This window comes from Streptopelia decaocto (assembly GCF_964273445.1).
Source record: "Streptopelia decaocto genome assembly, chromosome: Z".
Classification (NCBI taxonomy): domain Eukaryota; kingdom Metazoa; phylum Chordata; class Aves; order Columbiformes; family Columbidae; genus Streptopelia; species Streptopelia decaocto.
In genome coordinates this window covers 41076699-41091580 of record NC_138657.1, presented here as the reverse complement: position 1 = coordinate 41091580, position 14882 = coordinate 41076699, and the positions used below count along the sequence as shown (strand labels likewise).

The window sequence follows — 14882 nt, the reverse complement described above, 5'->3', positions numbered from 1 at the left end:
TGGTGATGAACATCCCAGGTCTGATGGAGAAGTGGCTGGAAGTTACCTAATCATCAACAACCAGAGCAAAACATCTGACCACAGCCCTGTCCTTTGACCTGGTCACTCCTGAATGTTTGAGCCAGGTTCTGTGAGCTATTTTTGACTTGTTCTCATCTTTACTTCTCAAGAAGGGAAAGACTGGTCTGTGTCAGGTATTATACGCTGAAGATTTTAGCCAAATACTGGCAATCTTCAGTTGTTTGTGTGCTAGGCATGCCATTCTCACACAAGTACTACAGCTTTCTCTCTCTGACTGCAGATTCTTGCCATACAGTAAGGCTGTCCTTATCCTTTGCTGCTCCTTCAATGAGAGAACTATGTACCCTTGAGTCTTGCAGCTTAAACAGAACCCTAAGAAAAGCCAGTCATATACATGGGGTAAAAGCAACCCCCTCATTTTTCTCTGTACCATTAAATAGACTGAAGAACATATAGCAGCAGTTTGCTAAACACAGTGCTGCTGTTGGACTACGTACCCAAGAGTGGGGCTGGGGTTTGGTGTGAGAACTGTACCTGTTTGTTAAAAAAACTATGGGACCTAAAGGGAAGAAGGAAGCAGAAGAATTGCTGCTCACCATGTACTGCCTCCCACTGTGCCTTGATGTGAGCCCCTGAAAGTCCTTTGGCACAGAAGAGGCAACAGTCTACATGGGTAGTGCCAAGTCTTAGAGTCCTGCCAGCCCTTCTGCAGGTTTGTTAACACTTTTCCTACCTTCATTAAGGGCTGAAATTCAGAATGACTGCACTCTCAGTTTCTTAACATCCTCAGAGCTCTATGCTTCAGGACAAAGCTGTGCATCACACTGTCAGCTTCTCAAAGACACTGCAGTCCCTATGGATAGAGGAAGGTCTTGGTTGAGTTAGATCCCAATTGGCTAGGTACTAGAGGGAAGAGGAGTACTGAATCTCAGTACCTCTCAATGCATATTCAAAAGCCATGGGGTGTATTTCTACATCTTAAGTGCCAAAGTAGCTTTTAAAAGTTGCCCTCCCTCAACAAAAAATCAGCAAGACCTAGCTGTTTAAATTGGGTTTCAAAACTGGGCTGAGAAGAATTCATCTAGGCCTACTACATGTTTCAGCACCTCTGACTTTCTTCATTGTGCATAACTTGCTCAAGCAAAACCTCTTTCAGTCTGAAATGTTCTAGCCTACTCTCTCGAACTTGATTTATTTTCCTTCTTTATGAAGTATTTCAGTTGGGCTGTTTGGGGTTAATTGAAAACACTTCAGATACCAGCAAATATATATGAGTAATTGCAAAACATGAAATGCTCGAACTTTTCTGTGGGTTTAATGCTAGGAATGTTTCAAACTTGTGTACTCTACACATGCTTTCTTACCCTTTCTAGAAGTATGCATTACACTTATTAAGATGGACACACTGGGGGACCGTGAAAAGAGTCTCTTTTGAAGGGTTAGAGGAGGATTGACCTCATGGCACTCTGAGCTTGCGTCTGTACAGCCATGAATGTCAGAGAAGCTTAGTGAAATCAATGAGGCAGGCTAAGGTAGGTTTTCACTGCAGAATTTTTGAAGAGGTATCACTTATTCTCTACATGCCTGCTTCCTAAACTGTACCTCTACACTAGGCTGCTGTCCTTGCCTAAAGAAATGAGTCTGCTAGGGTCCTCATTTGGCCTAAAACTCCGGTGATGACATAACATAAATCAGAATGTCCTTCAGATCTTTCCTGTCCCTCTGTGGCACAATCAGGTAAGATCTTCTCGGCTCATCTCCACATAGCCACATGGCAGCTCAGCTGCAGAGCTAGGGTTTCTTCATTTCTGCCTCAGGAACAGATTTCAACAGATGTTCAGAAAAAGTGAATGAAAGCACTGGACTGAACAGGAAAGACCCAGAAGGAAGCTTCAGGTCAGCCTCTCTATCAACAAAGCTCTGAGGGGCAGAAGTATGTCAAAGCGCACTATTAAAGTGCCTCTCACAAATACCACAGGAGGGGTTTAGCTGTCTAAAAGGCCTGGGCTTTCACTGGGATACCATATCTTGCTCTTGAAGCAAAAGTGATACAAGTGTATAACGTGTTTACTCACAGAGCTGCACTGTTGCCAAAGTACTTTGCTGGTACAAAATCTTGCAGTTTTGGATGAGCAAAGTGGTGAAGTAAGTAGGGACCTCTATTGTTCTTGAGGTGAACTCAAAAAAACTAGCCTCAATATGTATGCAAGTTTTGTCTTTGTAGAAGAGTGTCAGCCACAGAGCTCATTGCAAATATGTTTGCCAAGAGCAGAAAGACCTGCTCTGTCCCTTGTTCATCTCATACATAAAGAACGAACTCACGTTCAGGGCTGCTCTCACACAGTATAATCAATGTTGCTCCCCTTGCATTTAATGCAAGAATAGTGACATGCAATAAGGTGACTCTGCCTTTCTGCCTTTAAAGGAAAGCTTGCTTAGTAAATACTCCTTTGAGTTTGGCTCTATTATATATTTGCTTCTGCATAATGCCCACAAATATGTCTACTCTATCCATTATATACAAGAAATGTGCATCATCTAGTGCTTGTTTTCCCACCCCTGGATTTTCAAAGATCTGTTGAAGTTGTAGATCCAGCACATTTCAGGTACAACACATTTCAGACCCTCACTTAAACAATTATGACAAAATTAGGCTTCTGTTTCTGGGACTGATCTAACAGCAAAAAATGGTCATGAAAGCAAGGCTGTCCTGTCAGTCATAATTTGTACTAGGAAAATGCCCAAATCAAACAAAGATCAAAATTTCTTCACAGAGAAGAATCCAGTACAATGTTATATTTTCCAGTAGCTTTCTGTTTTAGTCTGTCTTATAATCAGAAACAGGCAGGATGAGATGGCAGGTGATGTAGGATGGAAAGACTGTGCGCCTGCAGGCAACTATAGAACAATCCTGAACATTTTCTCTCATCAATAAAGGGTTTTTTTTTTCCCTCTATTCAGCACATTCTGAATCTCAAATGAATCTGAAGCCTTGCCCTCAGCTTAAAGACACCAGTGCCCAACCCTGATTTCAACCCTTCTATCAAAGTCTCCTGGGCCCTGACCTTCTCTCCAAGTCACAGGCATTTGGCTCAGAGCCATCAAAACTGTAATCTCCACCTTTGAAGTATCAAGCGGCAAGGCCCAGATCTGTAAAGGTATTTAGGCTCCCAGACCTTCTCTACCTTGATAGTTGAGGCCGTATGTTTCAAATTGTCCATTGCCACCATAAAAACTAACCACACACCTGGTCCTACAAGGATCCAAATTGCCAAACAATAGACTCAAAACTTGACCAAGAAAAAATAAAATGGAAAAAACAACACTGTAAAAAGTTTGTACTCAGGAAAAAACTGTAGGCATTTCTGCAATGTATCATCTGACACACCAAATGAGCCAACAGCTGTAAGTCAAATATCTTCTTCCTCTTCAACAGGATCTACATCCTGCCCCTGCCCTTCCACAGATACAACACTGAGTGGAACAGGTTTGTTCTGCAGAGAAGTTACTGCCAAGACACACTCAAGTAGTAATTCAGGAATTCAAACACAGAAGTCTGGTATTATTACAGAGACCTTTAAGACCTCATGGCCTTTGGCTGCCAGTACATGACCCGTATGATCTTTTGCATATTGTCTTCAATATTTTACAACATCAGAATCATAGAACAGCTGAGGTTGGAAGCATCTTGTCCACTTAAAACTGGTTGCCAGGACTGTGTCAAATTGGCTTTTAAAAATCTCCAAGGAGGGAGGCTCCACCACCTCTCTGGGTGGCCTGTGCCAGTGTTCAGTCACTTTCACAGTCAAAAAGTGTTTCTGGATATTTGGAGGGAACCCTCCCTTTTTCAGTTTGTGCCCATTGCCTGTCATTGGGCACCACTGAAAAGAGCCTAGCTCCATCTTTATAACCTCTCTTCAGGTATCAGTACACTTTGATGAGATTCCCCTCCTGAGTCTTCTCTGAGTGAGTACCAGCTTCATATGAAAGATGCTCCAGGCCCTTAATCATCTTTGAGACCCTTCACTGGACTCTCTCCAGTAGCTCCATATCTACTTTGTACCAAGGAGCCTAGAACTCAACACAGTACACCAGATGTGACTTTACCAGTGCTGAAAAGAGGGGGAAGATTTCCCAGCCTATTGGCAACACTCCTCCTAATGTAGCTCAAGGCACCATTTGCCTACTTTGCCACACAGGCATATTGCTGGTTCATGCTCAACTTGGTGCCCACCAGGGTGCTGGGTCCTTTTCTGCAAAGCTGCTATCTAGCCACTTGGCCTCCAGCATATACTGGTGCATGGGGTTATTCTTATCCAGGTGCAGGAGTTTGAACTTCCCTTTGCTGAACTACATGAGGTCAAGGTCCCACTAAACAGCAGCACAACCCTCTGGTGTATCAGCTACTCCTCCCAGTTTGGTGTCATCAGCAAACTTGCTGAGGATGCACCCTGTCCCACCATCCAGATCATTAATGAAGATGTTGAAATAGTATTGGACCCAGTATTGATCACTGCAGTGCACCACTAGTTACTGGCCTCAAACTTCATGCCACTGATCACTATACTTTGGGCCTGGCCATTCAATCAGTTTTTAATCCACCTCACTGTCTGCTCATCAAGTCCATACATCATCAGCTTCTCTAAGGATCTTATGGGAGACAGTGTCAAAAGCCTTACTGAAGTCAAGGTGGACAACACCTACTGCTCTATCCTCATCTAGCAAGGCAGTCATTTTATCAGAGAATGTTATCAACTCCATTAAGCAGGACCTCCTCTTTGTAAATCCATGCTAATACCAATCATATTCTTTCCAGGCATGAAAAGTTTCCAGGATTAGTTGTTTTACCACCTTCTCAGGAGTCAAGATGAGGCTGACTGGCCTGTAGTTCCATGGGTACTCCTTCTTGCCCTCTTTGAAGACAGGAGTGACATTTGCTTTTCTCCAGTCCTCAGGAACCTCTCTCAATTACCATGACCATTCAAAGATAATCAAGACTTATTTTCCTGAGAGAAAGATAGAACTCAAAAGAACTCACAGTTGAAATTCATTGTGAAAGAATAACCATGCAAATACGCAAGTATGTGGAAAACAGGTGGAAAAAACACAACATATGGTTCATAGCAAACTAAAGAAGTATGTCCTCTGATCTTACAAGTGCCAATTCTTTTGAAATCTTTTGCTGCTGCTTTATTGTTTGTCATAGATGAGTGATTTAGGATCCTGCTTGCTGTAGACCAGTGTTAAGGTCACTTAAAATGTAACTTAGAGTTTGGTGGCAATATTCACTCTTACCACTTACTGCATGGAGGAAACAGGCCAAGCAGAATCAGGTGAGAGTTGTTTCAGAGTGATTTCTGCAGGGGTGGAGATGCAAAAAGGTAGAGGGAGGGCCTCCTGTTGAGTCATAAAGTTTAGAATGGACCCCTTGCTTTCTAAACTCCTTCTCAGAGAGGAGCCTAGGTGTGGCTGGATCCAAAATTAGTCCCAGACCTGGTCAACAGTTCATGTCTAAGAAACATAGAGGGTAAGGGAAAACAGCTAAGGGATTATATGTATTTATGGCCAAAGGGTTATATGTGCACACCTCATTCTTTTTATCACCTGGCTAGGATTTCTGAGTTTCATTATTCTGCATCTCAACCTGCTTACCTTCCTTCTAGGGCCTGGTGCTGGCTTGCTTTGAAGTCTGGAACCTAAGTCTCTTGAAGTAAGCTCTCAGTTAATAGAAATCAAAGTTCATAGAAATAAATAATTAAATGGAGAAGAACAGCAGTGGGTTGGCTCAAGCTGGGTGCCTTCGCAGAGATCCCAGCCTTTGCAGAGTTCCCAGCCAAGACTAAAAGTTTCTGGGTAATTATATCCTTACAGACTATTTAGCCACCCCTCACATGATGATTCAGCCCAACGGTAATATTTCAGTCTGGGCTCTTCTTGATTATCATTGGATTCTTCCACTGCCTTCAGACAGGCCCTTGTTTTGTTTAGCTGCAGACGTTTACAGTCCATAGGCACTTCCTGTGGCCTCAAAGGTGTTGTATTGTCTGAATGAATCCTTTTTTGTTCAGCAAAGTGCAAAACAGGCCTTATCTTGCAGGTGTCTATGATGGTCTGTAGCTGCTTTCATTTTCATTAAGCAGATACAAGTTTGGTGAATATGAGTGGAACTTTACAACATAAAGCTTAAGATTTCAGCAAACTTAACTTACTAAGTAACATGAAGCAGACAGTATATAATAAATCTAAGTGATTCATTCTATTTAAAATGCATTTACTTAAGCTACATAATTAATACAAAACTGAAACTGAACTCATCAAGTGATCTGTGATTAGTAAAAGTTCATTGCCCTACCGCCACACTTGTCTAGCAGAGAGAGCTCACAGTAGGCTCACCCAGGCTGTCTTATTTATGGAACAAAGTGGTTAGTTCATAGCCAAATTGCATACAGTGGGAAAGGTCACAGGAGTCAGTGTTCAGTGTGCTGTCCTCCTTCCTTGTGGGTTTCCTAAAAGGTAGTTTTGGCCCAGGTACAGCTCAGACCTTTACCTCCTTTGGAGCCTGTACCAAACTGCTGCTGTTTTCGTTAGGGGGGGTGTTTCAAGTGCATCATTCATGTCATTCTTCCATTCCTTCAGATGCTTTATTTATCAGCCTACCTTGTAGATAGTAACAGGATAAAGTGAGCAGCTACAAAAACACTGTGCTAACAGAATGCAAAAGTTATAAACTGCCATGGGTACAAAGGAATTAATTAAAACCGATATCAGCATAGCACATTGATCACAAGTTAAAGAAAACTTTCAGCAATAGTCATGGCCACTACTGTTGAATTGTTTGTGTATACGCATAAATCTGTTCACAGAGGAAGAACCAATCCGTAACATTTAGAGGTGCTGTATGCTGACCTGCTTACAGGAGCACTTCTGCTATAAATTTATGTGATAGGTTGAATGTGTGTGTTTCAAGAAAAACAAGCAGAAAGGAGAGAATGGCTGGAGACAAGTAATTCTTCTGCGAATACTAAGGCCCACTGTCAGAAATCAAAGGACAGGAAAGAACTGCAAGTACCCCAAGATGACCTTGAAAGTCAGGGGTCACACAGGTGACTACAGCAGCTCAGAGCCCTGTGTGAAAAGGGCAACTGCATGGCTCCCTTGGGACATGCAGCCCCCAGGACCTGAAAAGGGTCAGAGGTACAGCTGCAAACAAGCCACAGCAAAACACAGCCTTGCAAAGGTAAGAAGCAGCTGGTATCAGACTTCTACAGTTCTGGCTGCTTCTATTTCCCAGACTTGTGCTTGGAAGACTAGCTTGTTTGAGGCAGGTGCCATACACGCCCCTCAGGTTCCCTGCCAGGAGACACCTGCAGGTTCCTGTTGTTCTGAACAGATCTGCATACTCTTGGCAATGCTAAAAACACAAGGTGTCATTGATACTATCTGATAATATCCACAGACTAGGCTTTGCAGTGGTAAGGCTTCCTGGACCTCCCAACTGCTGTGCGTGCACAGGTGGTACCCAGCAGGGGAATGTCTCCCTGAGATGCAGGAGCACACTAGGAGGCAATTCCCCTAACATGTGAGGTAACCGAGTACAAGTGCTCTGCAGGGATACCAGCATGGCCTTTGTAAATGCAATACTAAAAGCCTTGGCACCCAGCACGCCTCACGATCTCCGGCTTGGCGTGAACTCATCCCAGAACGGCCGAGAAGCCCTTGCCCCCCGCCCGAGGGCGAGCGAAGGCGGTGCTTGTGGCTCGGGGCGGTCCCGGCGTGGTGCTGGCCGCGGGTGCTGCTCCCGCGGCGGCCCGACGGCCCCTTCCTGGAAGCAGCAGAGACGCCCGGAAAGCGACTCGGCGCCGTGGCCCCGCCGGCCTCCATGGGGACCAACGCCCCGCCGCGCCGAGAGCCGCTCGCCGACGGCCCCCACGTAAGTCAGCGGTTTCACTCCCTGCCCGGCGGGGGCCCCAAGGTGGGACGGTTCGGCGGTGCGGGCGGGGAATGCTCCGCGGGCGTGCTCGCCTGGCGGAGGCTGCGGGAGCCGCCGTTTGTCAGCGCTGTTCTCAGGCGGGTGAGCAAGTAGGGGCAGTAGCAGCGGCCAGACGGGCCGCACTGTCCCCGCGGGAGGCAGCGTTCCGCCGAGACGGTGCCTGCAGGCAGCCCGCGCTAGGGCAGCCCTGCGGGCGAGGTCGAGCCGGCACCCAGCGTGTGGTGAACCCCGGCGGAGACCTTCCTGCCCGCTCCGCGGGGATGTCACGGAAGGTGCCGCCTCCAGGGCCAACGCGGGATTTGGCTTTGTGCCCTCTGTTTCTCCATTTGGCATATGGCATTTGCGGCCGTGCCGGCTAACGGGCATTTAAAAGTCCTCCGGAGAACGGTACTTAATGGTTGTGCATTCGTGCCCATTCTTTCTGGATTCTCTTTTCATTATTCAGTCCATAGCAAGCTATGGGGAGCTGGGGACCCTCACAAAGCTAGCACTCTATTCCTTGTCACTTGGACTTCCTTGTCTATTATTTGGGAGATGAGAGATTAGGTTTGGACTCACCCACGTTGAGGTACTACTTGGGTGGTGGTTTGGCAGGGTTTTAAGATTATTAATCAGGTTTATTTTGCGGATGTACTAGTGGAAATGAGCACCATGCCAGGTGCTGTACGGGCACAGTGGGAGGAAAGGCATGAACCCTCGAAAGATTAAGTTCCAAGTAGAGCATGGAGAGCAGCTGGGAGAACACATATGAATGCAGGCAGGGTGACAAGGGTCCTTGAGCTCTGCGGGGTAATTTTTTAGGTAGGTTTTCTCGGAAGGTATCCAAATAACAAGTGAAGTGAGCGCAATGTTGAGGGAAAGGCAGAGAAAGGCACACAGCAGGGAGAAGAAGGATAGGAAGTCCAGAAAGGTTGGGAAGGTGGCACTGGAGAGAGCATCAAAGAGCCAGCCAGTTTCTCCCAGGAGTGGTCATGATTTCTTGCCCCTTGGCCAGCATTCCCACTGCCGGAAGTGGTGCTTAGTGGTGCAACTGGTCCTGTTGCCCCAGGCTGTTCACTTTTCCACCTGCAGAGCAGGTTTTGTGCCAGCCTGTCAGGTGTTTTAAGCTATCAAGGGGTATGGCACTCTGCATACAGGAAGGGTGTGGAAAAGGCATGGAGGTGATGTCTGCCAAAATACAAAAGAAATGGTGTGTGCCTGTTATATATAGGTGGCCTGTCCCACTTGAATCTGAATGTCTTAATATGTCAGTTGGAAATACCTTTTTCTCTGAAGTGTTTCCTTACATATTGTCCCTTTCCTCTTGCATCCTAGCCAGCTTTGACTTGAGATTTGTCTCCAGGTCTCCCTGAGATCTGGAGGTGTTGAGAAATATCATCACCTTGGATATTGTCCAATGAAGGCATCCATCTAGGACCCAGGTTTAGGCTTTAAAGAAATGTATTTCCAGCAGGCACTAAAAATATGTAAATTGTCCTTATTTTTATTCCCTCTCATGCTCCAAGTCCAAATGTGACACCACTATGTCAGTACAGCAGATGCTAAAGAGTAAACCAACTTAGGAACAGAAGTAAAAATTAACAAAGCTCCCCATTAAGGAGCTTTAAGGAAATTGAGGACATTGATGGGAACTATAGAATGTTTTTATGTCCCCCGGTGTTAGTACACAAAAACTAAATGGACTTTTTGACTTGGGAGCACTTTTCCACCAGAAGGTTTCTCACCTCTGCTGCATTGCTCCTTTACCATATGATACCTAGCAGATCTACCTCCAGACTGGATGAAATAGTAAGAAGTTTGGCAGCCCACACTAGAGGAAATACTTAAGGAAAGGAGATTCCCATCAACATTGTACTGTTCAGGGGAAGGGGATTTTTATTAGTTATGTAAAATTGAGACTAAGGCAGAGTCAAGGATCCCTGTAATCTTTTCCATGAACCAGCATTATTTCATGTGGTAGAAGCCACTCATAGTGATTTTCCCAGAAAGTACATAGCTTTGAAAATGCAAAATGTCCTTTTGAAAATCCCTATGAAATTGGATGCTTTTTCTTACAATTACATTGTAAAAGATCAAGATGGATCATAGAACTTTGTATGAGAAAATACAAGCATGACATCATGCTATACAGTGTCAGTATTCCCTAACTGCCTTTCAGAGATTCACACAGCAGTTTCAGAAAGCACAGGAGAAGTATGAAGGGGAGCATCTCACAACTTGGAGTGTCACTAGCCAAATGGCAGGAACATTCAGGCTGCGATTCTAGTAAGTACTGCCTCAGTAGCCAGGCCAGTCAGAAAGTGATCTGTAACGGCCTGCTTCCTGACACATATTGAGGCTTGGGAGAATAGACTGCTAGTCTCTTGGTGGTGTATGGTCTTTCCCAGGGGGACTCAGCATAGCCTACAGGCATGTGTGCTCAGGTTAGAACATCTATCAAGAGAGCTGCCCTTCCTGCAAAATCAGGGAATATTTTAGCAGTTGCTTTTATTTTGATGTAATTCAGAACCATCTTTCATTAAAATATACAGCACTAAATCAAGCTTTAATAAAAGAACATGGGCAGCAAATCCACGTGAGAAAACTACACTATCCTTAAAGTTAAGTCAGAATAACAGCTGAGTCATGCTTTTCACATGACTTTTTCCAGATGAGTATCAAAAAGAAGGAAGGAAAGAAGTAAATGGCCACTTAACATGTGGGGTTTTTTTGTTTTCCTAAATGTCATCTTGAACTCCAGAGAGTTGGTTTTCATCATCTACAAGGTCGTGGCTTCCTGTCCAAGTAAAGCACTCTTACAGAACGTTTGTCGATTGAAGGCTTTCTATGCACTCTTCAAAGATAGTACCTTTTTAAAAATTGTGTGCTTGTTTTTACTTTTCCTTGATTTTTCTTTCTCGTTTGGAAAAAACAAAACTGTTTCTGGAGATTGCTAGTAAGGAAAATAAGGACTATAGATACTCCAAACAAAAATAAGGACATTTTATTCTTGACTCAGAATTAAAAACAAAACCATATTTTGTGTGATGCCTGATACAGAAAACACTCTGCTTTTGACTTCCATTTGAGCCTTGCATTACCTCTCTGCAGGCTCTTCAAATGAAAAATCTGAATTTTTTTCAGGAAATTACAATATCCATGTAATAGTTTAGACTTTAAGATTGCTTTAAAAGTCACATGGTTAAATAAGACATTTGAATAACTCGGCTAACGATACCTACTGTGTTACAAGCTTCCAAAACAGGACAATTTACCCTTTGCTTAGTGAACAGCTACAGCTACACTTCTTTGCTCATTTAATATTCTCTGTCTCTCAAAATTTCCTAATCTGTCTTTGAATCTGTAAACTGACTATATGCTTTGTGCTGTAACCATCTTTACAATCACATTTTCTTCTTTCATCACATTTTTTGTCTGTGCGGTTAATAGCCAAAGTAACAGTCTGCAAACTACACAGAAAAAAAAAAAAAATCCTTTCATATGGAAAAAGGCTAGAAATACATGTTTACTATTATCATTCTCTAGTCCTGACACCAGATCTCTGCTTAACAGATTTTCTCTTTTTTGTAGTTTTGTAGTAGCATTTGTACCCCTTAAATTAGAAATTAGGAATTACCAGTGGAGATTAATATTTCAAATATTTTTCAGCTGACTGCCACATTAAAAACACATCTGCATGCAAGGAGGATGCCATAGATCCTCAGAAGGGATAAGAAAGATCTGAAAAAAAGATATGCTAGTTGGACAAGGAGAGCAAACAGGAGCCTCTAGACCTGTGCACAACACAGGAGGTATTAATAGTTACAAGAGGCCAGAGTTTGATGCAGTAGTCCTTCTTACTGTCAGACATTTATCTTTCTTTTCAACACTGTATGCCAACTTTAAGCAGAAAAATTAGGCAGTCTTATCACTAGATGATAATTTCTGGCACCCCCCCTCCTTTTCTCCCAGCTTCTAGCCTGTTGAACTTCCTGCTCCAAGACAGCACAGCTCTTGCATCTTTGTTAGAGCTCACAAGCCTCCACAGACCAACATGCACAGCTGTTCCTCTGGACACAGTTCACCCTTGTCTCTTTGCACCCACTGAAAGGAATATTGGAGTGAGGGCAGAGGGCTGCATGGTACAGAGCAGAACACAAGGTTAGAACCACAGCACTACTGGAATATGGTAATTTCATATCTTCCATCTTTAAAACTGTGATAATACAGTAGGAATGAAGCAGAAATGACATGGGTTTAGCTTTTACTGAAACCCGGATAGAGAATCAAGCTCAGTCTTGCAAACTTGCCTATTTAAAGAAATATAAACAACTTGTTATTGTGATAAAAGCCCAAAGTGACCAGAACTGAGAAACCTTAACTGAACTTGCTTTCTGGCCTTACACATATGAAAGTCATTTGCATCCAGATAACTTGGCTGCTTTTTCTGCGTGGTTTCCTCAACCAAGTATGCATAACAAATCACTCTCCCACCTGTAACTGAGGTGCAAACTGGGATGTAGTATTTGGTAAAATTACCCACTGTTCTTACCTAGTGATGACAGCTTCCACTTAAGCTGGTTCCTCACTGGCTTTTGTCCAGCTACTTTGAGCATATACAGGGGCCCTATTCATTCCTGTTTGAACACACCCCAAGTTGTTTCAAGTAAACTATGTTGTCTGCTGATCAAGGAGGTTTAGGTGCACAGCACAGGCATCAGCATAGTAAGAGGAAGAATTTTACCACAAGAATCATGCCAGTCTAGGCTGCCATCATTGTTCAAAACCCAACTGTTTTGAAGCCAGCTTGGGTATGTTGAACTGTGTCATATTGCTCAGTGGATGTTTGATGTGTGTCAACAATCAGCAATAGCAATCATATTTATTTCAGCAGGACTGAACAGGAGTGGAGTTTCAGAAGAAACAAACAAACCATAACCTTAAGAGCTTTTAATACATGCAAAGAAAACAGACCCTTTGGAAGGATTAAACAAATCACACAAGCAGCATTGATCACATGATGACAGCAAAAAGTGGGTCCGTTCCACTATTTTATTTTTAGAGAGAGGGAGTGGGAAAGAAAGGGTTTGTAGGGATTTTAGCTGAAATTAAGATAAAGTCTCAAGTTGTTAGAGATTGAATTAACTGAAAAAAATCCTACTGACATTGCTAGAACTCTTTCCAGTGCTTTGCTTGCGTTTCAGATAGATACTATCTCACCACCTCTGGCCAAAGAATTCCCTAGAACAGAGGTTGCTTTTCATATCATGCCTCTATCACATCCTGCAACTCTGGCTAGTTATTGGAAACTTGACTCAAATTTTATAGGATATAGGCAAATGCAGTTATATTGTAATAGTTCAGCCATCACCATATACCATCTTTCCAATAAGAAAGATGAGACTGTTAACAAGTTAACACTGTCAGCTTTAAATAAAATATTGTGATTTTTTTTTTAGCTAATTCCTAGTTATTTCAATGAGATACACAACTCTGCTTGTTACCTAGTGGTTTGATGCACTTGATTTTAACATAGAATAACTTAGGTTGGAAAAGACCTTTAAGATCATTGAGTCCAGCTGTTAGCTTAACACTATCAAGTCCACCACTAAACCGTGTCTCTTAGTGCCATGTCTACACATCTTTTAAACACCTCCAGGGAAGGTGACTCAACTACTTCCCTGGCAGCCTGTTCCAATGCTTGACAACCTCTTCTGTGAAGAAATTTTTCCTAATATCCAATCTAAGCCTTCCCTGGCACAACTTGAGACCGTTTCATCTTGTCCTATCACTTGCTACTGGGAGAAGCAAGTAGCACCTTGCTACAACCTCCTTTCAGGTAGTTGTAGAGAGTGATAAGGTCTCCTCAGAGCTTTCTTTTCTCCAGACTAAACAACCCCTGTTCCCTCAGATGCTCCTCATAAGACAGCTCCCTTCACCAGCTTCATTGTTCTTCTGTGGACACATACCCTCCCCTGAGACAGCGAACAAATTTTCACAGTTTTGGATTTCCTCTCCCTTGGCTGGGAAATCTGTCCGTAACAATGTTATCCACATGCAGGTCCTCTTTTTGTGTTAGCATAAGATACTAAGAAAATACATGAGAGATAGATGTTGTGGTGAGGAGCGAATAAAACCCAGAATTTCCCTTTGCATAGCATGTATATCATTGTCGTACCCTCCACCTCTTTGCTTTCTCTGAAACATCAGATAAAAGCTGCAAGCCCATGATGTGATGCCAGCCTAGCATGTTGTCATTGCTTACAGTTACAATTAGCTACACAGCTCACCTGGTAGTTTTAACTGGGAAAAATAAACAGGAAAATGTAGGAAGGTGGTAACTTGTTACACTTTTCCTACAGTATCTGCTTATATTCTCCTTATATCATGTAGTGTGTGTTACTTGGTCTTTTCCTATAAGGGATATTCATAATACAGTACATTCACAGAAGCTGAGCACTGCTCTGCCAGAATCTTCAAAATTTATTAGTTTGACTGTGTCAGAAGTACCTGCTCTTCTGCAAGCACTATGACCATCACCTTTAAAATTCAAATTGCTTTCAAGTGTTTTAGGCTGGATAGTACAGAATTGACATGGACAGCTGCTTCTAGTTGCTTTTGAAAATCTTAAGTTTTCACTTTCTTACACTGAGCAGCTTGTCTTGACATAAATAAAATGGATGTAAATGAAGAGTTAAGAAAATAAGTAATTAAAGCTCCATCTCATGTAGAGGTTGATTTAAAAAGACATATTCCTTTTCTTTCAGGAGGGAAGAAGCACTTAGCCCCAGTGCAGAAGTTCACAATGATACTCCCTCTATCTGTCCACACTGTCCATCTCCTGGGCATAATCATGCACTGACAAATCCCTTGTCAGACCACAGTTTAGGAC

The 14882-nt window shown here is 43.2% G+C and overlaps 1 protein-coding gene across 1 annotated transcript in view; it reads left to right on the top strand.

Moving 5' to 3' along the window:
- Positions 1 to 7812: 7812 nt before the first annotated feature.
- GNE (glucosamine (UDP-N-acetyl)-2-epimerase/N-acetylmannosamine kinase) overlaps positions 7813 to 14882 on the top strand; it is a 34897-nt gene continuing 27827 nt past the window's right edge. Inside the window, exon 1 of the mRNA XM_082075630.1 lies at positions 7813 to 7951. Within this exon, the coding sequence (XP_081931756.1) occupies positions 7901 to 7951 (51 nt within the window). The 5' untranslated portion in view covers positions 7813 to 7900. The remainder of the gene's footprint in view (positions 7952 to 14882) is intronic.